At 36.2% G+C, this 24,675-nt stretch overlaps 1 protein-coding gene across 1 annotated transcript in view; it reads left to right on the top strand.

Annotated features, from left to right (window-relative positions):
• LOC145695123 (putative ATP-dependent RNA helicase DHX57) overlaps positions 1 to 24,675 on the top strand; it is a 121,195-nt gene that overhangs the window by 5,707 nt on the left and 90,813 nt on the right. The window contains exons 2-3 of the mRNA XM_081772045.1: positions 18,760 to 18,961; positions 19,398 to 19,509. Coding sequence (XP_081628171.1) covers positions 18,789 to 18,961; positions 19,398 to 19,509 — 285 coding nt within the window. The 5' untranslated portion in view covers positions 18,760 to 18,788. The remainder of the gene's footprint in view (positions 1 to 18,759; positions 18,962 to 19,397; positions 19,510 to 24,675) is intronic.

Genomic DNA, 24,675 nt, shown 5'->3' with positions numbered 1-24,675 from the left:
AACGAAAGCTCTTCTCCAGTTGTATCCGTATCCCAATTATACATTTTAACAATCATCCTTGATTCTTTAACTTCTTTTGTAGTCGAAAAGCATGTGTGTTTTACCCACATCCAAGCTTCGTGGATTTCTCAACGTACTATTTTATTTTAAAAGTATCATTACATCAAATTACCAAAGAGAAACTGAGTATTTCAAAAAGCGAACTGTGAGCTGTGTTCGGAAGTTTTGTTATTTTTTTTCTTATGACTTTCGTTCCTATTCGAATGCGCTGTTGCTAAATTCACAATTTTAAAGGACGTTAAAAAAAAATCAGGCGCGCAATTATAATTGGAAAAGTGTACATAATGTATTGGAGAAATTAAATTTCATGTTTTTCTTATGAAGGATGAAATGGTAAAGATATAATAAAAACTGAAGTATTTACCTGCGTACGTATTTTTATTTTTTGACCTGAATTTTCAATAATTTTTGCCTGTTGCTCGAGAGACGGAATTTTGACGATAATCAAGATTCCACTTGTTACATTTCTCTTTTTACCTTAACGTTGTATTCCCAAACATTCTGTTTCACTATCCTGTTGTTGGCTTTTCTTTTATTTCATTACCAAGTTACCTTCAGTTGTCGTACTCTTGAAATTTGAGAAATCCTTACAATTCGTAGTTACAACGTGTTTAGGAACATAACAGTGAAACATTAGTGCTTGAAATACTGTTATTCTCTTCTATGACTGCCTTAAGGGCCTCATAATCCAACATCTGCGATCGCCTACTGCAAGTATTGGATCGCAAAGGCACAGAACTCCGACCTGAACTTCTAGAACCAATGCCTACCAGGCGTTCGTTCATGGGATTCTCCCCAAATGCCTGATGTATTTGACGATTTGATGAGGCTGCTTACAAGCGCTCCTTAGTCATACAGCAAAGTACCACGGACAAGCTGCTGCTTTTCCAGAAGTTCAGATTGGGAAAATTTGGGCCTTTATAATGAACTCTGCAGTGGGCGACGCAGGTGTTGGATGACGAGGCCCTGAAAGAAATCAAACATATGACAAGCTTGTCGACGCTTTGAGGTTTTCGAGGAAGCAATCAGATTTCACCTACACCTCAGAGAGATGGTGTACAAGTTGAGCAAGTGATTACCCCACACATTCTTGGCAGCCAACAAGGAACAACGAGTGACAAGCTGTTTGTCTTTGCTTTCTATTCAACGCAACACTCCCATATTTGATTGAGTGCTCAGGAGTGACCGAAAGTGAATCCAATATCACTCCCGAGCACCACGTGACCCTGCCTTACACCTCACAGCCACGTCTGCACCCACGCAAGATCCTGCTCTGTATGTGGTGGTGTACGGGCTCCTACCATCAAGATACACCGTCACTGCAGACCTATAGTCGCAACAGTTAAAACAGGTGTAACATGCATTCCAGGAGAAGGATTCAGCATTTGTTTGTAAGGATGCTGTACCTCTCCGACGATGCGAGACCACACGTGGCAAAGACGACCAGAGATACCATTCAGCGACTTGGCTGAGACACACTGTATCATCCACCATACTTGCCAGAATCTAGCGCCATCAACTTAGGACTTTTCCCAATTCCTGAACAATTACCTCCGTGGGAAATCCTTCGACAATGAGACAGATCTCCAACACATGAGTCTTTCTTCGTCGAAGACCCTGAGTTTAATCGCCAGAACATTGCAACTGCAGAAACTTGACAAAGGGTTGTGGGTGTTGGTCAGGATTACTTTGAAACCTAACGCTAAGTACCATGCGCTGTATATCTGTCTGTTTCGACGATCACGAACGGCAAGCACTTCCTTGATTACCTTGTACTTCGCGAATATTGTGCTGTTTCTTCTCATTAACATTTCACCATAATGTATATGTATCCAGTGGTCCTACGCTAATACGACGGCAAGTAACTAATGCAATTACATATTAATAATTAACTTTAATGAAGCTGCGTAATCAAGCTTAACAACATGAATTCTCGTTTAATATTTAAAAATTCTACATAAAGTGATCAGTGAGTTACTTTTCTTTTTAATACAATGAACTGTTTACTAAAAACCCTCATGCATTAAAACTCCTCAACTGTGATACAATTTGGACTAGATACGTGCACATTTCCTATGATATAAACAACCAAATGCACCCATTCATCAAATTTTATTACGCCAAATTGCAATTAATATTTAAATAGAAGGTAAGTTATCATCGCCGTAATGAAAAAGAAATACAGAAATAAACAGTGCACCTCTACTACTCGGGAAGTATCACATCAAGCTTATAGAGATAAATGATCTAAATTAACTGACGTGAAGCAGCTCCCGTCCTGTGACCTTATTCTCAAGTAATTTTGCCTGCCTTTATTCGTTTAAGTTCCAGTCTCAGTGGGATACAAAACAAATCTCTTCGGGCAACGCAAGCATATCTAATAAAATTATAGACACTGATCGAATAAAACTTTCGAGGCATTAGTAGACGATTTTGCAATTAAAAGAAAATAATTACCGGTAATCATTATATTTATACATCACTGCTGTCAGTGTGTATGTGTTCACTAATTAAAATGTAAAGTTACTTAATAAATAGCAAGAAGATTTAACATTAAATATGGGTTTACTCATGAAATTACAAGGCAAGGATTTGGTTACAGGGTTTCAATTTGGCACCCATTCCTCTCAATGCACTTATACAGTGTGTCCATTGTTGATTGTATGGTCCTCTGGGCCATTTGGTCAGGGATAGAGCGATGATCTGAATGATGCGGTGCTTCAGGTTGTCCCAGTTGCTAGGTTTGCTGGCATTCATACGATCTTTGACCATGTCCCACAACCAAAAATCACATGGCGTCAGGTTGGGGGAACGTACTGATCATAGGAGAGGACCACCTCTGCTTATACAACGTTTACCGAACGTGTCGTTCAGTAAACCATCTGATTGTAATAAGTAGGGTCACCGTCTTGCTGAAAGTACCCTCGCTGGAGAATGGCAAGTGGCGCGTTCTCCTCCATGAAAGTGCTGAGCATGGCAAGGTATCCTCTTCAGTTCGGGCAGATCTCTTTCCACCACAGTTTCGCTTGCAATCGTCTTGAACGGACTCCGTCCTTACAGACTTCTCGTAGATCCTTAAAAAATTCAGGCGAGAAGGTGCATCTCGTCCGGTTTAGGTCTTGATTTTTTTTGTACGATGCTTGACGACTGAAAAACCTCGATCCAGGCTGTTATTTTCCTTGGTTCCTCAAGGGGATATCGGCATGTCATGGTTTAATCTGCAAAACAAAAACAAAAAGAACACCCATCTTTTTACCTCCCCCTGTGTATAATATGAACATTCCAAAAGCAAACGGAGATTACCAAAAAAAAAAAATTATAGATGTAGCTACGAAGATAGGAAATATTACGACGAAAAAGAGTAAGACGAGAATCTCCAAAGAAACACCGCCTGATGAAGGAAAGAAGATTAATAGTGGCAATTGCGACATCCAAAATAGAATAGTGGAACCTTGCAGAATAGTTCGGAAATGTATTACAGAAGATATAAGGAAGTTCAACTGTAACTTTGTGAGAAAATCTTTCAGTTCAACGTCCCACGTTTAGGATCTTTAGGCTAAGAGGGACGGGTAATTAAGGCAAGTGAATGATGATGGAAGAATTGTGGAATGAGAATGCAGGAGGGAGTGTGAGCACCCTGAGAATTTCCATAGGTACAAAGTTATCCACCACAAACTTACTTGGCAGAGATCGAATCAGAGACCTCGTGCACTAAAAATAAGCGCTCTAACACTAAGCCACCGTGCCCTCGCAATCTCGTGAAAAGAACTAACACTAAGCCACCGTGCCCTCGCAATCTCGTGAAAAGAACTATTAAGGATAGCATGGACCTTAAGAAGGCAAAGGCAATTCAGATCCTCATCAATAAATGGAAGCAAATTATAGCGCTGGAAAAAGAAAGTGGCACAACCATTAAAATTCGCGCAGAAATATTGAAAGAGATTCAGTAATTCTACAACAAGGTATATTCAAGTGATAAACGGAAGTGAAGAGGAGTCAAGAGATACCCCTGTACTGCAAGCAGAATTCACATATGCTATAAAGACCATGAAAAGAGGGAAGGCAACAGAAGACATACGCGGCGATCAGGGGGCAGTTGTTCCCCACTTCAGATATACCGTATTTACTCGCGTAATTTTCGCACTTTTTTAGACGAAAAAAGTTGTTTTGAAACAAGGGTGCGTAAATTATGCGGGGAAAAAAGTAACTACATCAGTGAACATCATCTAATTTTTTTCCTCAGTCAAAATAACACGAAAATACCGGTACACATTTTCTTTGTAGCAAGAATTGACAACAAACAACTAATTCTAAATTTGTAGAAAAATAACATTAAAAAAATGACTAAAAAGTCGTGTGGTTCCTTACCTTACAACAATGGCTTTGCTGCGTTGCCAATTGTTCATTAGCTACCGTAATTGATTCCTGGAAAAATGCTGTTTCCCAAAAAGTTTCCGCGTGCGCAAATTACGCGAGGAAAATAAAATTTACAGAAAATGCCCTTCAAAATTGGGATGCGAAAATTATGCGAGGGCGAAAGTTACGCGCGTATTTACGGTATATATATATATATATATATATATATATATATATATATATATATATATATATAATATAGTTTCATTTGGAAATGAAAAGTTTTTGTATGTATTGGTTCATAGAAAAAATGGTGCCATATAATATTTGCCGTTACGTGAGTACGTATTGGTTGTCTTCCCGTTTAGTTGAGAAAGCTACAGGAATTGAGTATTAATTACCACGAAAAATGGCCACAAAATTAACCTATTGGAGCGCAACAGTTCGAGCGTACTTTCATTTCTTCTTACAAGGGTTCGATAAAGAGGTGCAAGAGTTTGAGGAATACATATACTTTAATCGATTGTCTACTAATATACTATTACAAAATGTGAAAGTCTTATGTCGGTAGTGCTCGTGCCACCCTGAAGCAGAGTCTGAAATGACGCCCCTGGTTCGATATGGGTCCGATATAAGTTAATCAACCACTTTGAAACTAATTGATATAATATTTCGCAAAAAAACAAATCTTTCAAAGTTATTTTTTAATTGCATAAAAGTTGATAGTTCCTAAAATATGTTTTCTTCTTTCTAATAGCAGGGACTATTTTGATGTTTTTTTTTTTTTTGTGTGTGTGTGTTTAACATTCCGTTCAGCTGCAAGACTATATGAGATGTGGACCTACTGATTAACGTGGACTCCGAACCGCATGAGCTCCCGCTGGGAATCGGACCCGGGCCTCCCACGCCAAAGGTGCGTATGCTAACCGCTTAGCCACGAAGGAACTCAGTAAGGCATATTAATTAAAAAGAGAGTAATAAGAAATAACTTATATTTTTTCCATTGTTTTGCAGCGTAATATACGAGCGAAGGCATAGGTTTTAGGATTATTTTGTATAACTGAAGTAATTGTAAGTATTGTTGTCTTTTGATGTGTTCCAAGAAAGGGAAAACTGCACCGAACGGGATCCAACGAACATGTTTTGAGAGGCTGCAAAAATATTTCTTTAAATGTCGTAGCATATGCTTTACTGTCTTTCTAAGAGTAATAACACATATAATTGCATGCGTGGAATTAAAGATATAAGTTGTTCATTAATCCCTAGTTTAAATATAATTTTTGCACAAGGCTCATTATTCATTACTATGGTTAATTGTATTCTTTCTATTTGTTTGTTTTGCAAATTTGTTATTAAATAATTTGATCACACCAATGCTTCAACCTGGTAAAATGCAGGAAATCGCAGATGAAGTACGAGAAACATAACATTGAGATATTAGCAACACAGGAATTAAAATGGGTAGGTTACGGAAGAATCGACAAGTCAATTTACACTCTTGTTTACAGTGGGGGAGAGAAAAGAGGAGCTATGGATACCGGATTTATAATTAGTAAAAAATGTAGAAAGTGGTTGCTAACGTTTACTCCAATAAGCGAAAGGATATGTAAGATTAGATTAACAGGGAAATTTCAGAACATGTCGATAGTCTCAGTGTATCCTCCCACAGAAGCTGACGATGACAAAGAAAAAGAATTTTATGAACAACTACAAACAGTCAGGGAAGGAATTAGCAGACATGACAGACCTCAACGCAAAAATCGGCAAAGAACCACAAATAACTCATATCACTGGCAAGAATTCATTTCATTATACAACTAGCGAGAATGGATGGAGACTCGTACAGTTCTGCGAAAGAAACAAAATTAATATCCGCAGTACATTCTTAAAAAAAATTGGAAATCACCGGACAATAATACTGTTAACCAAATTGATAATATAATAATAGACTATAGGCACGCAACTTCAACAATTGACGTACGGACACTTTGAGGGGCAAACTGTGACAGCGACCATTATTTGGAGAGATCATTAATAAGACAAAGATTAGCCAATATAACAATGAGCAAAGGAAGAAAGAGAACTAAGTGGAACACTGATAAACTAAAAGAAAATGACAATAGAGAAATATACGAGAAACTTAAAATCACTCAAAGCACAGTAAATATTGATGAAATGTGGAACAGAGTGGAGAAATGCGTTGTAGATGTAGCAAAAGAAAAACTCGGGGAAAAGAAACACGAAAAAAGAAAAGAGCGGTTTGATGAAGAATGCAAACAAGCCATAGAGATAAAGAACGAAGCTAGAAGGAAAATGCTGCAAAGAGGCACGAGAATGCACTACCAGGAATATGATCACAGAAGGAAAGAAGCAACAAAAATGTGCAGAAGGAAAAAGAAAGAGTGAATGGAGAACAAAGTGAAAGAAATAGAGGAGTGCAGGGTAGAACAACACACAAGGGAAATGTACAAAGCTATCAAGGAAGAAGGAACTGGTTTTGCACCAAGAATACAGATGTGCAAAGACAAAAAGGGCAAGATTATGGAATCAAGAGAGAAATGCATGGATAGATGGGTCGAATACTTTAGAGAACTACTGAATGCGGAGTAGCAACAAGTCATAGAAAACGAAGAACTCAGTGAAATCACTGCCGACATAGGGAGCAATGATAAGGAACCCACCAGAGAGGAAATAGAGAAAGCCATCAATATGCTGAAGGAGAACAAAGCACCAAGAGAAGACACAATAGTAAGTGAAATGATTAGAGCAGGGGAAGAACTAAAAAAAAAGTAAAATCTACACTCTAATTGGAGAAATCTGGAGAAAGAAGCAAACTTAAAAAATGGGAATGCGGAGTTATCCACCCTATTCATAAAAAGGCGATAAGCTTAACTGCCACTTTACAGAGGGATCACCTTACTCAATACAGCATATAAAATATTCTCTAATGTATTGTTCAATAGAATAAAGAAAGTAACTGAAGTAAAAATTGGAGAGTGTCAATTTTGATTTAGACCTGGAAGATGTACAATAGACCTAATGTTTACAGTGACAAAGAGCTTGGAAAAATTCCATGAGTATAGATTACAGAAAGGCATTCGATAATCTTACGCGAAGTAAAATTTACGAAGCTCTGAGTGGGATTGGCATAAAAGAAAGATGGTAAGACTAATAAAACTCACACTGGATAGAACAACAGCAAGGCTTTTAATCCAAGGAGAAATGTCGACAGAATTTGGAATTGAAACAGGAGTAAGGTAATGAGATGCGTTGTCTGCATTAATTTTCAACATAGTACTTCAGGACGTTGTTGGACAAATAACAGGACAGGGTAATATTTTACATAAATCAGTGCAACTGTTAACATATGCTGATGATATACTGATAATAGCTCGAACCGTACAAAGAAAGAAAGAAAAAAAAACAACTTTTGAGCAACTGGATCAACTTTTGCGAATCAAGGGACTCCCAATTAATGAAGAAAAACGAAATATATATAAGAATTTCCCGTACAGAAAAATACACCAATGAGCAAGAACTAAAGATAAATAATTATAGTTTTGAGAGTGTCAAACAGTTCAACTATTTAGGATACTTAATAACGAGTGACCATGATGTAATGAAGACTGTAAGACACAGAATATAGGCTGGTAACAAATATTATTACAAATACGAAAAACTGTTCAGAAGCAAATTACTATCTGGGGAAACAAAAGTGAGAATGTACAAAACTCGAATAATAAGACCTGTGGTGACTTATGGGTGCGAAGCGTGGAAATTCACGTGTAGATCTGCAGAGCGATTATTAATATTTGAAAGAAAAATTTTAAGAACAATTTTCGGGTCAGTTAAGAATGATGATGACACATATAGACAGATATAACCACAAAATAGACCAGCTGATCAACAATGGAAACATAGTACGCACAGCAAAGTCACGCAGAATCAGGTGGATAGGGCATGTCATCCGAATGATCAATACGAGGATCCCAAATCAGATAATCAACCAAAATATAATCGGAAGAAAGAGAGCGAGAAGACGACCCAGGAAAAGATGGTTAGAAGACGTCGGGGAAGACCTGCGTGTAATAGGTATTTGAGGATGGAAAGACAGAGCTAGAGACAGGATCCTATGGCAGGGCGTTGTTAAGGATGACCTAGCTTACAATGGGCTGTAGCGCAAAAGAAGAAGAAGAATCTGATCACACAATTTTCTAGACAGAATTTGAAGGTGTTCATGAGCAAGGAATCAAATATCTACTTACATTTTCGTTATTTAAGAGTACAAAGAGCTAGTACGTACTTGCGTAACTCTTGTCAATTTACTTAATAAAATATAAAATAAAATATAGGATGTTTTAACTGAAAAAGGTAGTATCCTATTAGTTATATAGCCTTTCGTTAAACAAAGTGTTAGAAACAACCAGGGAAACTAAAATTGATATAAAAATATTCAGATCATGTCTTGCCCCCACCCCCTCCACTTTTAACGTCCAATCGCCGCCACTGCCAGAAGACATATGAAAGGAAGCGGAAAAAATCCTAGCGTAGCTTTATACCAAATATCTGCAAAGCGATTAAGTTCCCGCAAAATGAAAGAAGTGTATTTAAGGAGGGGGGCTTCCGGGCTTAAGCCCCCCGAAATTTTATGTACTATTTTAAAGTAAATGAAATATCTTGCAGAATTTTCACATTTCCAGGAATAAAGTGAGCAAAGCCTCCCGAAAAAAATCGTAAATACGCCACTGGTCATGATCATACTGTTGCACAAGAAAGCACACAAAGTCTACATAATTATAGACTTATTAATCTACTAGTGTTTACGAAAGTATTGACGCTCAGATAAGAAAAGCTGTTAGACCTCTCCCAACCAAAAGAATAGGCTGGATTTAGAAATGGTTACAGCACAGTAGATCATATTTAAGTAGTGAGGGAACTGATAGTAGGATCAAACGAGTATGAATGATCTTTGTGCTGCGTTCATCGACTATGAGAAAGCTTTCAAGTGGTGTCAAAGAGGCTTATATAGAAGTTAATAAATATCTATAAACAAGCCAATGCAAATATCGAGCTGTTTGGATACAAAGACCTTAAGAATAAGAAAAGGCGGACGACAAGGTGATATTATTTCTCCCAAGCTTTTTACAAACTTACGTGTATGTTTCGATCTCTTAATTGGAAGAATAATGGAATAAATGTAAATAGGGGTCACCTGAATCATCTTCGTTTCGTTGATGATATTCTCTCCGCAAGCTGTAATACTAATCTGCATGATATTATAAAAGAACTTGAGATCAAGAATAGGGAAATAGGGTTGAAAATGAATCTGGAAAAGATTAAGAGGATACTCAGCAACTTCCCAAGAAAGTAAAGGATTGAAGTTGAAAATACGTAATTAGGATTAAATATCTATGTCTATCTGAGATAGATAATATCTGTGGATTTGAACCATTGGTGCTATTCTAATTTTTTAAGAACCGGTTATATATATATATATATATATATATATATATATAGAGAGAGAGAGAGAGAGAGAGAGGAGATGGATAGGTTAGATAGCTATAACTATCTTAGAAAATAAAGAAACAAACCATAAAAAGTAGAAAAAAGAAAGTAGTAGAAAAAAGTAGTAGGCGCTCGGCGCCAAATCCGGTCTTATATGGGTTTCAATTATGTTCCATCCAAAACCACCCAAGATATCTTGGGTACGTTTGGCCATGTGTGGACGTGCATCATTGGGGCCTTCACTCATTATTTCGTGTCCGTATACTTCACACAGTTGGCAATGGATTTCAATTGGCTTCTGTTTTTTTATATATATATATATATATATATATATATATATATATATATATATATATAACAAAAACCTAATCTCAGAACGCACCTCACAAGAGGCGGGATTTTCTATTGCAGCGCACGCTGTAATATGTCTCAGAAAGCACAGTAAGAGCGTCAGTTCTCAAGCTACCACAGCTGGATGCATACTGAATGTGGCAACGTTCTGACACCAAGATGGCGCCTCTAGTCCCGCCCACTACCGCAGTAGATCAAAACGTCTGGTACTTTCTAGACAGCCCTCGTACCTTGTTCTGAGAGCTCATACTTTAACCCTGTAGCTGTGAGAATTTCTAAAAACAAAGATAGTTAAACTAAAAGTTACTGTTTCTGGGTATAACAGAATAAAATTTACTGTTTGGATATAAAAAACGGTTCTGCGAACTTGAAATATTTTAACAACCGGTTCTAGCGAACCGGCTGAATAGCACCATTGATTGGAACATAAAAGGAATAAATACTCTACGTATAAATTAGACTGGACAGCATTTGACAGGATGCCGATGTATTTAAAGCGTAAAATTGTTGATGACTGTATTCTGCCTGTTTTGACATACGGATCAAATGCGTGAACACTGACGAAATCAGACATTCACTGTCTGCAGACTGCGCAACGAAGTATGGAAAGAGATGTGTAGAAATCATGTCCACAAAGATAGGAGAAGTACCACATGGATCAGAAAGTTGACAGGAATGACGGATATTAACATGAAAATAAGTGGTAGTGTGATGGACATATTGCAAGAAGAAATGATGATCAATGGAAAAAACGACAAAAGAAGCGACCTAGGCAATGACCTCATACAAGAGGGTGTAATGAAATCAAGAAGTACTGCGGAATAACGTGTGAAAGAATTGACCAAGATAGGTAGTTATGGAAAAGAAATGCCGAGATCTTCATCCAACAGTGGATTGAAGGTAGTTGACTAGTTCTTTATATAAAAAAGGTAGTCCTGAGTGAGTGAATGACTGACTAACTGAACATCCAGGCAGAACCCCCTTACTAAGCTATAAACTTGAAACTTGGACAGTGCATAGGATTTGCAACGTAAGATGTCACTAATGAAAGATTTTTTTGGAAATTTGACAAGGAAGTGAGAGAAATAGGGATGACAATTATTATTGTAAAATGTCCATATCTCCGAATAATAAAGACATGGAATTTAGTGTATAAACTCCCCATTTACAACAATTAGACACTTACTTTGTCGTTATTTGATATTTCCTCTAGAAGGGAGGGAATAGGGTTGGGTTACAATTGTTATAATATGACGACCATATCTCGAAATCCTTTAAGGTTAGAGGCATGAAATTTGATATTTAGTCTTTTCATTTAAAATGATTAAAGATGTGTTTCAGTACTTTTTATATTCCCCTGCAAGGAAATTAAGAAGGGTGGGGTTGCAGTTGTTAAAATAAGATGTCCGTATATCAAAATCCCAACAGGATTAGAGAAATGAAGTTTGGTATTTAGACTTAAAAATATGTTTCAGGGCTTTTAATATTTTCCCTAGAAGGGATGAATAAAGATGGGAAGAGAAAAGAATGGGAGTTACAATTGTGGTAATAAGACATATCTCGAAATCTCAAAGTTTGATACGTGAGCATTGGCGTGTTTGCTTTTAATTTAAAATAGTGAAGGATATCCTTCAGCGTGGTGACAGATTTACTTATTTACACATATTTTTGGACATTCATGGGATCTATGGCTTTTAAGCCCGTCACATATGAAGGATGACATTCCTGGGCGAGCACGCTACTCAGGGAAGGATTGAAAGGCCTGGGACCTGTATGTTAGGTACCATCCCGGAATTTGTCAGATATGAATGAGGAAAACCCAGAAAAGCTCTACTCGAAATAGCTGGCCTGAAAAAGTTGTTACACCCTTTCAACTAAGTGTTTCCACCGGGAATCGAACTCGGGACCGCACACACCAAAGGCTCGTAGAAAAGGGGTGGAAATTGCAATTATTATAATATGATCATATCTCGAAATTCTTTAAGATTAGAGACATGTTAGGGATAATTGAGTTATAAACACGTCATTCACTTTTAATTTTAAGTAATTAAAAATACGTTTCAGCGCTTTTTTTTTTTTAAAGGTTCCCTTAGAAGGGAAGAAAAGAGGATGAGGGTTGCACTGGTTATAATAAGATTAACATATCTCGAAATTCCTCAAAATTGGAAGCATGTTACGGATATGAAAATTTAGTATAACTTCGTTATTAAAAACAAGTGGACATATGCCACAGTGTTTCCTGAAATTCCACTTGTAACGAGAGATAGGGAAATTTCTATTTTTATTTTTTTTTTAATTTTATTTTTTTTTTCAATATATAAAATTAACTTCGAGGTTGTCAGTCACGGAAAAACACATGAACAATTTGAAATGAATGACATTAATTTTTGAACATTGTTAGCACTTGGGCCGACATGGTTTTTTATTATTCCACTTTGAGTGAAATGTATATTCCAATGAGATAGGTATAAAGTTTTCGCCAAGAATAATGTCACAAACGTACTTTGCCATTCAAAGAACGGAAGCAAAGGCTGAAATATGAGTGCGAGACCGAGCAAATCCAGAAAACGTGGGGCGACGTCCTAAGTTAGCCGAAGCCTAATATATAGATAGTCTGTCACAGACACACAAAATTAAAATAAATAAATAACACGTTATATTGTTAATGTTAGCACCATTTTACAGACCTCGTTGATCACACATCTTTCAACTGATCTTTTAATAGTTAACTAATGTTTACGTTGTGCTACTATAGTACATATATGAACATTAGATGAAAACACTAAGCTTTATACATTAAATGACCTTACAATACAGAAATTCAATTTTATCCATATTTTTTATTATTACACTATTTGTGCAGTTTGTTGCTAAACGGTGTAGAAGTTATTGAAAGTAAACGAAAAAAAGAAAACTTTTATACCGCAATCTTTATGACGCTTAAGTATTTGTTAGACTGTCACGGGCAGCTCTTAATACTGCAAACCGACGAGGCATGAAGTTCATAAGTAATATCCAGTTCATGTGCCAGATTCAAACCAGTTCCTCAGTGAGTTGTCTCCTAGACTGATATATTTTCTCATTTGGTTTTCGTAACATAATATGCTACAAATTCTCAATGGGATTCATATTTGTAGAATTTGAATGCCACCATAATCTTTGGTAACCCATGTTTAAAAACCATTCCGCTACACAGCGTGCCTTGTGACACGGAGCACTGACTTTTTGGAAAATAAAATAACTCAAACTCTGACCTGAAAAATATGAATATGAATGTAGTATGGCGTTTCAGAATGTGAATGTAGTATGGCGCATTAACTTGTTTATTGCAAATTTCAGTTCATCAAATTTCCTTCTTTTGGAAATGCACTTTGGCTTCAAACTTTCTCCCTTTCGGGTCATTCCACATCACCTCATCCACACCCCTGCACCCGACCATCTCAGAATTGAATGAAAATTGGTAGACTGATAGATTGTTGGATCCTGATTCCAACGAGCCCAACGGTTTTGAAATCCGTCCACTGGTTCAAAAGTTATTAGCTTTTGAAATTTAAGCTTAAACTGCAAAAAAGCAGTCGCGAATCGCGTTTTTTCTTCAAGGTCATAGAGGAAAATGGGTATAACTTCCTTTGTAATAAAGATAGAGCCATAATTTTTTTTATTTTTTATTTTGAACTCATGTAATTTACTTTCAGGTAAAAAAAAAGATTGAGTTGTAATTCCTTCAATGGAATTTATTATGAGTGCTAATGCACAAAAAAAAAAAAAAAAAAAAAGAAAAGTTGAAAAAGACTAACGTTTTTTAATCTTTAAGTTCCCATAACTCATGAGCCCTACTTCCAATTTTTATGATTTTTTTTAAAGATAGCTGACAACATGTACAATAATCTCAATGGAAAAATTGATGGGATCTCTAAAGGAACACACAGAAAAAAATAAAAACTGAAAATTCCTTATTTTTTGATAATGAGATGAATATAGGCCTAGTTAATTAACGTAAAATAGGCCTAAATACCACATTGCTTGTTAATAATGCATTAAAAATAGTACTAAATGTTCTTAGCAATGTCCACTACTTACACATCACACTGCAAGAAATTTGTAACAGAAACACATAAATGTTGCTAAAAAAAAAATGTTCAAAGTGTAGGCTACTTATACTCTAATGCCTTTGCACATATTCTGCCCATTTTTTTGCCACTAATTTACCGGAAGTATCTGACAGCTTATATGTTCTTCGTGTAATGGTAGTGATATCCACAGGTGTTAATATGTTGGTGAAAGGTACAGGGCATGAGTCCGTATTTGACGGCCAGTAAAAAGAAGGAGATGGCCCATGAGGGTGCATGAACAGGACATCAGCATCTCCTTCATCTTTCTAAACTTTTGTTATGATTCCAATAAACCAATTACCCATATAAACACATGCGCAATAGCTATTCACTGACACTGTTGGCATAGGAAGGTCTACTGACAATGTAAAACTGGATGTAACACTGAAATTCTCATCAATGCTTAATATTTTAGCACCTATCTTCATCTCTGAAATGTATTGGAAATAGTGCAGACTTCTAGTGCCAGGAATCGTTCTTACTGCCGTGAATCTCTTCAGTTTTTCTCAAATGGGAGGCATATCTTCTTTTGCTACGTAATAAAACAGAACACCTTCTATGTGATCTCGACAGTATTCATACATGGCTGCTGTATTCATGATATGTCCACTTACAGTCCTTTGTAGACTTGCTTTTGTGACAGAGCGCTTGATAGTTCCTCCAATGCCATCGCAAGGCGATTTGCCATGGCTTGTTGCGAAGAATGACCACTTTGCTTTCAAATTAGTCTTCCTCATGATGGCACAGATTCAAGAATGATTTGCAGTTCTTATACTGACCCGCACAACCGTCTGTGAAATACTCAACTGCCACCACTTTTGGAAGTTCATTTCTGATATACACTGAGAGTAGCCGTTGTGTCTCGAAGACCATTGGAACATCATGTTCCAAATCATCGCTGAGAATGCAGATATTCTTGTGTTTGAGAGTTCCGTCTTCTTTGTAATAAATAACGCATGTGTGTAGAGTGCAGCATTCATTCATCCAGTGAAATCCTTGGGCTTCATCTTGAACTACAAATGAATAGTTCTCACTAAAATCCATAAGAATTAGTGCCTCAGTGTCTGGCAAGAATTCTTTTCTGTTTTTCAGATATTGAGCTTGAGTTTTTGCTGTGTGAGCATGCGGAATAAGTTTCACATTTTCTTGATGATGTCTGCTATTAAATCTCCTAACTGAACTGTTTGAGTGACCAAGTCAGTTCTGTCTGTTGTCACCCACTGCTTCACTTCAACAGTATCTTCTTCATCAAACTCTTCAAACTTTAATTTCAGAAACTCTTCTAGCACTGTATATGGTGGGCACTTGTCACAAACTCTCATCATACAGTTCCGTGTCTGATCTTCACACGTCACCATCTTAATTAAATCATGGTAGGTTTCCTCCATCTGAATTGCGTGCAGCAACAACTTGATATTCTGGTGTATTGTGCAAACACAAACAGAATGTGTCCCTGAAGCACCGGCAAGAATACACTGATTTGGCCTGAGGCTTGCAAATTTGGAAAAGCCAACTTTCAAATCAGTGTGTTTCCACTGAAACTGGATATAGAGTTCACGAAGGTTACACAATATCAAACGTTTCTGCTCATAGACATTTCTTGCAACACTGACTTTATCTTTCTGTCCTGGCATTACTCTGGTAAATTCATCATCACTGTAAAATGCAATTATTGCTGTAACAGTCTCTTGTGGCAGTGTTTTGCCTCTTCTCAGATCAGGGAGCTCCAAGATACCTTTCTCCTTTTTCACTTGTTTTGCTCTGCGAGCTATATATTCTGAAACATTGAACTCTTTAGCAATTTTCTTTCTTCCCCATGTTGAAGGTAGCAGGGTAAGAATACGAATTTTTTCATTTCTACTAACTGTTGGAATTTTTGCCTTCAATGCATCAATGATTTCCTTAAAATCTCTTTCTGTATCACTAGGTTTGGATGTCTTACTGGGTTCTTCAAGTTGTATTTCTTCTGTTGAAGTAACTCTTGCTAATTTCTTCTTCAATGTTGCATGAGCTAGATTTAATTTCCGTTTTGCAGAAGTTACTGTTGTTGATGGATGACGAGAGTGAAACTTGACTGGTGAAATGTAAAGGGTACTTAAGGTGGTGTCTAAATCATGCTTATCTTTTGCCTTTTTTAAATTCAGAATCACTACTGGTTGTTCCTTGGACTACTTCCTGTGCTGATGATGTTGATGGCTTCTCAGAGTCATCAATCTTGAACTTTCTACAAGCTGTGCAGATTTTAGTACCAGGAATGACATTCACATTTTTCTCCTTAAATGACAGTGCTTGCTGGAGAGAAACTGGACGAAGATCAGCGGTACAGGCTGTGGTGTGTGTTTTATAAGGGTTGCAGCACTTTTTTTGATGTCCAGAAAACTTGGTTAAGAAATTTCTTTTATGCTTATCACAGATAACAATGTCTGTATTCTCAACAGGAAATTCACTTCTCCAGAAAATAAGTTCCTTCTGTTCACTGGTCAAAGTATTTATGTCTCTGATACATCCACTGCACTTCTCGTGTAAAAACTGTCCAATACTGCAATCACTTTGTCCACTTGCCATAATTGTATTCTACATCCAACACACACAACCAATCAATTCTATTGGACCACCCAGCTGTTTAGTGTCAAATTACAACTTAGGGTGAAGGTAGTTACACATATGGTAGTGTCATGGTCAATTTCCTTTTTCACAAGCATGAAATAATTATTTATCAACCTGAAAATAGAAATAATAAAATTAGTTTGTTATGAATTTACTGAATATGAATTTTTAAAATAGTTGTGCTTTAAATAATGAATTAATAATACTGGTGGTCTAGCATTGATTTACATCCCATAAGCTTAATTTCTAACACCATATTTCTTTATTTGGGACCTATTCCTGGAGAACAGTTCTCCTAATGGAACCTCTTTAAGACATGCTCTAACATTTTCTTCACACACATTGCAAACATGCTGTTTAGGTAGCAAAAATTGTAAGGATTTTGTATGCTATTGGCTTTTCTCTGATTGGAATTCTGAATTTAGAGAATTTTATTTTTTTCTGTGTGTTCCTTTAGAGATCCCATCAATTTTTTTTTCATTGAGATGATTGTACTTGTTGTCAGCTATCTTTAAAAAAAAATTCATAAAAATTGGAAGTGGGGCTCATGAGTTATGGGAACTTAAAGATTAAAAAACGTTAGTCTTTTTCAACTCTCCTTTTTTTGTGCATTAGCACTCATAATAAATTCCATTGAAAGAATTACAACTCAATCTTTTATTTACCTGAAAGTAAATTACATGAGTTCAAAATCAAAAAATAAATCATGGCTCTATCTTTATTACAAAGGAAGTTATACCCATTTTCCTCTATGACCTTGAAGCAAAAAACGCGATTCGCGACTGCTTTTTTGCAGTTTAAGCTTAAATTTCAAAAGCTAATAACTTTTGAACCAGTGGACGGATTTCAAAACCGTTGGGCTCGTTGGAATCAGGATCCAACAATCTATCAGTCTACCAATTTTCATTCAATTCTGAGATGGTCGGGTGCAGAATGCCTGTTTCTGTGGATGATTTGATATGGAATGACCCTTTCTCAATTTCACTCCACTGTCATTTCCAACCATCAGAAACTTCTCATCCAAGAAAATTACGTACCACCGCTGTTCATCACTCCATGCACCGTATCTAGTCACGATCTGTCTTCTAGCATTTATATGTTTATCACTTAAAAGTGGCTTGTTGGAGTTTTCTTATGTAACCCTGGTTCAGTCAATCGTTTGAGAACAAGTCATCTAGCTTATCTTGTAACCTGTATTAGAATAGATAGCCGCTGTAATTTTCCTGGAGCTGTAAGATCTGTATGATACAGCTAAGCGAACAGTCCCTCGATCTAATCTCGCAGTTGCTTTCATTTACTATCACACCGTTCTCATTAAGAAAATATACCATGCTCTTTTTGCCTCTGTATTGTTCTGCCAACGATGGTATGATGTGTACCTAGAATTTGGTCGATTTGTCTGTTTAAGCAGCCTTCACCTCGCAGTGTGAGAATCCGTCCTTGTTTACGAAAGTTTATGTCGCACACTTTTCCAATATTTCGAATTTCAATAGAATGATGAGATTCTTCAACGCCTTGTAATGTCCATGAAGCACTTCTATCTACAAGAAACACTCAATAATAATTTTTCATTAAAAACAGTTCACACTACTTCAGAAAGCAATTAAAACACGTTTAAGTTTCAATGTAAAATTTTAAAATTTATTTGGGAAAGTACAAACTTTGAAGCAAAAACTTTGAACTTTAAGTTTAGGGGAAAATCATAAGACTGAAATTTAATATATTCATATTAAGGCATTGTAATTATTTTGTATTTCCTGTATTTCAGTTTCTGGATCACTCGTGTTTGTACTAACCATGAGTGAAAATATTGTAATGAAAAGAAAAGGGGCGAGCAGGCCAAATAGAGGAGGTGGAAATGCTAATCATATAAAATCAGGATTCAGCAAAAAGGGAGAACATGCAGCTTTTCAAAGTGGAAGTGCAGATGATGCCATTTTGTGTCCAAAACATTGTCTTGGTGAAGGAGGGTAAGCTGTATATATATTTTGAAATATTCTAATTTTGTAGTTAGGTATATAGAACCGGCGAAGCTACTTGACTTGGAAACTGTGATTAATTTGTTCAGTTGAAAGAAAATGTTTCATAAGTGAAATACAGTATAACAATTTTAGTTCATAAGTATTAATTTGCATTTTAGACAGTGTCCTGTATTGACTATATGATACCTAAAATTTGTTAGCATTGAAATTAATTTAATTTTGATTCATATTATTTTATCTAGTTTTAGGGATTGATTGTGTCCTATTGTTAATTGAATATATATATAATTTAAATTAGGTGAAAATACGTAAATAATTTGTTTCAACATTGCTGGAGAGATTTAATTGAATACTGCAGTGACAGTGAACCGTTGTATTATCTGATAGTATTAATAATTGGCATCTTATTTTCTTTTCTTTGCAGAGGTGAAACAGAAGAAAGGAGATCCATCTTAAAGGTGGAAATGCAAAACTTACAATTAAGTAAGGAAAACCAGGCCTGCATTTTAGATGCGTTAAGAGAAATACATGGAAAGGTAGATAATTTGATCTTCTAACTTTATAATTGATATTCATTAATGCGGGAAGCTCTTATGAATAATTATGATAATGAAAAATAAAGATGGCGTTTTTTTCTTTCCTCTGCACAACTATATTTGTACAAATCAAAACAGTGAAATGAAGCATAATTTCTCCCGTTATACTGGAATAGGTCCTAATTAAACATATATAAAAATATAAATGATTGTCTTTAAAAATTTGGAAATACTGTGGGTATTCAGAGACGGATCGACTCAAGTTTTGTTGAAATGAGATGGATTAACTTAGAAGGACTCGTGTCATGTATTGTGCGGTAAGTGGAACTATAACAGGGTGTCTACTGGTCATGAAAGTCATGAAAGTCATGAAAAAGTCATATATTTTGCTTAGTGGTCATGAAAGCCATGAAAAAGTCCTTTATTTACCCAACTGGTCATGAAAATCTGAAATCTCAGAGTATATTTTTATACTTCATACTTTTATACCTCATACTGCATGTACTGAAACAGTTGTATCAGGGCAGTAATTGTGAGAATTTCCCCCACCAGTTAGTGCTGGCTACTTTACTGTCTTCCTAGCTGCTCCCCATTTCATCTTCTAGTCTCTGTAATATAGTAACAACTTTTTATTGTCCAACTTTCTGATCTGCTATTTCTTTACTTCTAAGAAATGTAAATTGTGTATTTTTGGGCCTTTAGACTTATGCAAATAACATTATTCGTTTCAGTTTGCAGATTTTAAATTTGATCTATTTTTTTTAAAACGAATTTCTTTTATAATTTGTTTTGTCTTTGGGCAGTTCTCTGAGTGCTTAATTTCAGACAAATTTCTGCTAGATGGATAATTATACTCAGAATTAAAACTTCAAATACAGTATAGAGTGATTCACTGGTAAGAGCAGGCCCGTATTTAGGTAAGTGCTATTCTGTGCTCGAGCACAAGGCGGCAGAATTTTAGATTCTTTCTTTAAGATTCACAATAAGTGATATTTAAGACTAGCAACCCGCATAGTTCCGTGCAAGCACGAGAAAATATGTTAATATTTTTAATTCGCTCTAATTACAGTAGTTACTAATTAGCTATCTTACCTGAAAAAGTCATCCTCTCCTACCCCCACCCCAAGGGGTGACGATGAACTTGAACATCATGAAAACTGATATCGTTAAACTCAGCGACCTCGAAAACTATGAATTTAACACTAATATCGGTCGTTTTTGATTACTTTTAAAACCTCGCCCCCCTCCCAACCTCACTCCTAGAGAGTGGAGTATGACCTTGAAGTTGAATTGGATTAAAATGTCACTATTTATCTCAGCGACCCCTAAAATTATGAATACTTTGGAAAGAACTTAAAAGTATATGACTAGCTTAAAAGTATATGAAAGTATCCAGACTCTAGGTAAACTAATATATTTTTTTACATATAAAGCTTTATGAAATGTTTTTTACTAAACTCACTATGATCTTTAATTATGTGATAAGTTCAAAATAAACAATGTCAAAAACACTGCCTGTTTTTTTCTCTTTTTTTTTAAATTCCATATTTTAATATTACAATGAAAAGAGTAAATATTTAAGAAATTCAAATGGCATAACGATTGATTAAGAATTAAAGTATCTATTGATTAAGAATTAATAGATTAGTGTGCATTTTCTCGAGACAGTAAATTAAACCCTACTTCAATAAATTATATCCCAGTATTGAAAGAAAGTGCCCCCTGTGGATGAGTGGTTAAGCTCGTTGCCTTGTAATCAAGGGATCTCGCGTTCGATTCCCGTTGGGGACAAGTGGTTCGGATCCCACGATAAGCTGTAAGTCCCGTCCTTAGTACGTCATCATCATCCCATTTAAGGCAATGGCAAACTATCATGGGTTCACCATGTTCAGGAACCATCGGATCAAACACCTGCCTATAGTTTTTCTTTTACTTCTAGATTGGAGTTTAATAATGCCTGGAAAGTGCAAATTTAGTGAGACGCGGTTCAATGCTGACCCGTTATGGAAATTGTGGCTACGACCAGTGACAGATGACAAATACAAAGCATCTTGTTCCGCCTGCAGTTCAACGTTTGATGTTAGTTGTAGTGGCATTGCTTCAGTTAATTTGCACGCTAAGGGCAAAAAGCACTGTGAACTTGCTTCTTCTTTGGTGACAGGCAAGCAGAGATTATTACCTTTTAAGGACCCTGCTGAAGCTGCAACCAACAGCTCTGTTTCATTACCAGGAAGAGAATCACAGCACTGCATCTGCTGGTTGTGCAACTTCTATGCATAACTCAAGCATCAAGCAATTCATGATTGGTGATGAAGTAACAAAAGCTGAAATTTTGTGGGCATTATTCAAAGTTTCTAGTCATTCATCAGATCGCAGTGTAGCCGCTGCATCGGACATGTTTTCTGTTATGTTTAGTGATAGCGCCATAGACCAGAAATTCCATATGCAAAAAGATAAGCTAGCATACATGATAACCTATGGTTTAGGTCCCTACTTCCAGAATTTGGTTGTTCGTGAAGTTAAAACTTCTTTATGGTACGCCGTATCATTTGATGAGAGTCTAAATAAAGTGGCTCAGCGAGGACAAATGGATATTGTTCTTCGGTATTGGAACAGTGACGCAAATTCTGTATCAACAAGCTATTTGATGTCTGCCTTTCTTGGACACTCAACGGCTGTGGATTTAAGTGAAGCATTTAGAATACCTTTGGGGAATTTTGGACCTTCTCTCAACAACATAATCCAAATTTCTATGGATGGTCCAAATGTCAACCACCGATTTTTGACAGATATGAAGAACATGTTGAAGGATGAATTATCTCCAGACAATCCTGAAATGCTTGACACAAGGACTTGTACATTGCACACTGTACATGGTTCATACAAAACTGCTCACTGGAAAAAACTGGATGGGAAATGCACACATTTTGTCGCTCAGCTTATTATCTCTTTAAGGACTTTCCCAGCAGAAGAGCTTATTTTATTCATTATTCTGGATCAACAAAGTTCCCGAAGAAATTCTGCGTAATCAGGTGGACACAAAACTCTGATGTTTTCCAGCGAGCCATTGAAGTTCTTGGTGCAATAAAAAAGTATGTAGAAAGCGTAGAAAAAAAATCCACCTGCATCAAAGAACTTTGGAAAGGTGCAAGAGTTCCTGAAAGATAAACTCCTTAGTGCGAAGCTAAATTTTTTACTGTCTGTGTCCGTTATGCTGGAACCATTTCTGACACTGTTTCAATCTAATGACTGTCTGCTACCATTCATGTACCAGGAACTCTTTTCCCTGTTGCGAAAGGTGGCTGATCGTTTTGTGAGGGAAAATGTGATGGCAGAAATGACAAGTCCTCCAAAGTTAATAAAACTAGACATCTCCAAAGAAAGTAATTTGAAGTTGGCCCGTGATATTGATATTGGATTTGGAGCAAAAAATTCATGCAAGAATTTGAAAGAAGCTGATGTACTACAGTTCAGGAATGACTGCAGAACGTTTTTAGTTACTATATTTACAAAGTTGAGTGTTAAATGTCCTCTCAAGATGAAGCTTGTTAGAGGCACAACTTGCTTGGATCCTGAAGTGATGTTGAATGAGGATCTCCGTTCTTCACGTGTGAATTCAACCCTGGAAGAATTTGTGGATAAGAAGTACATGGCTCCTGAAGTTGCTGATCTGGTAAAAAAAAAAAACAACTACATTTGCTTCTGTGAAAAAAGCGAGGTGAAAGAAGCTTTAAAAGCTTTCTCCAGGAAAGATTATAAACTTGACCAGTACTTAATGAAGCTGATCACCGAAACCAGCCTTGTTGAACCAGCTACACTGAAATTCTTCAAGCAACTTCTGATCTTATTTCATGGTAATGCTGCAGTAGAAAGGTGCTTCTCTGTTAACAAGGAATGCCTTGTAGAGAATCTGGCAGAAGACTCTCTCATTGCTCAGCGGTCAGTGTATGGTGGAATCCAAGCAGCAGGTGGTGTGAAGGCCGTTGCAGTCACAAAGCCTTTGATACTATCTGTGCGAAATGCATCGTCACGAAGGCGAGAAGTCCTCAAAAGGCAAAAAGACACCTACGAAGAACAAGAGAAAGCAAAACGCACCATGTTGAAAGACTTAAAATATTTGGAACTGAAACGTAAAGCTCTCAGTGACTCAGTTACTTCAGAACTTGATGGAATTGATGTTCAAATTAACTCATTGAAAAAGAAGTTAAACTTGTGATATTCAATCAAGATGTCCATTTTTGTGTTCACTTTTTTTTTTAAGTTTTGATGTGATACTAGTATGCACACTGTGAGAAAAAAATATTTGTAAAAGTACCCTTGAAAAAAGAGAAGAAAGAAGGCATCAGACCCCATCCAGGATAAAGGTTCCATTATGAACAAATTCAGTAGGTCTTATCAATATGTTTATGTACGCTAATTTCAAATATGACACGATGGAAAAGAGTTGTATATTTACGTAATCAGTCTTTTCTTGTAAACGAAAATTATAAATTTAGAATTCAGAGTACATAAAATGCAGATAAAAAACCTAGCTGAATGTAACGGGACTGTTCACAAGATTTTTTTAAATCTATAGAACCTGGTAAGCCTTAAACCCATACTTGAACCGCAATTAAAAATTTGTTTACTGCCTTTTAAATTGCTCTTGCATTTTAAAATTAGTTGTTAGCTAATCGACATTATGTACATTAGACAAATAAGAACATAATGTGATCTTCATCTTAACCGATGCACCACTGATGGTAAGGGTTTATTATTACTAATGGTAAATTTTTATCGCCATGGTCATGAAAATTTGAACAAAAAGGTCATGAAAAGTCATGAAAAAGTCATAAATTTACTTTCTGGTATTCCAGTAGACACCCTGTATAATCAAAATTTACCTATAAATTTCCTTCTTTTCAGTTTCCATCATCCACTCTCTTCCATACCTTTTTAAAACCTTTTCCACCGATGAAAGTAGTATGAGTTGTTTGCATGAACAAAAGAATCAGATTAAAGAACTATGTGAAAACCTGGAATTAATCAACTCAGAGAAACCAAGGATTCTATCCATAGTAACAAATTCTTCTTTAAAACGGATTGAAAGAAATCAACCAAATTTTCCCACTACTAGTTATAACTATTTAAAGTTTTGATTTATTACACATCAAAACACTGATGCGA

The sequence above is a fragment of the Thermobia domestica genome, chromosome 9 (genome assembly GCF_964235325.1).
Source record: "Thermobia domestica chromosome 9, izTheDome1.hap1.1, whole genome shotgun sequence".
Taxonomy (NCBI): Eukaryota; Metazoa; Arthropoda; class Insecta; order Zygentoma; family Lepismatidae; genus Thermobia; species Thermobia domestica.
Note: the sequence above shows the minus strand (reverse complement) of the source record. Positions and strands in the feature narration are given on the sequence as shown.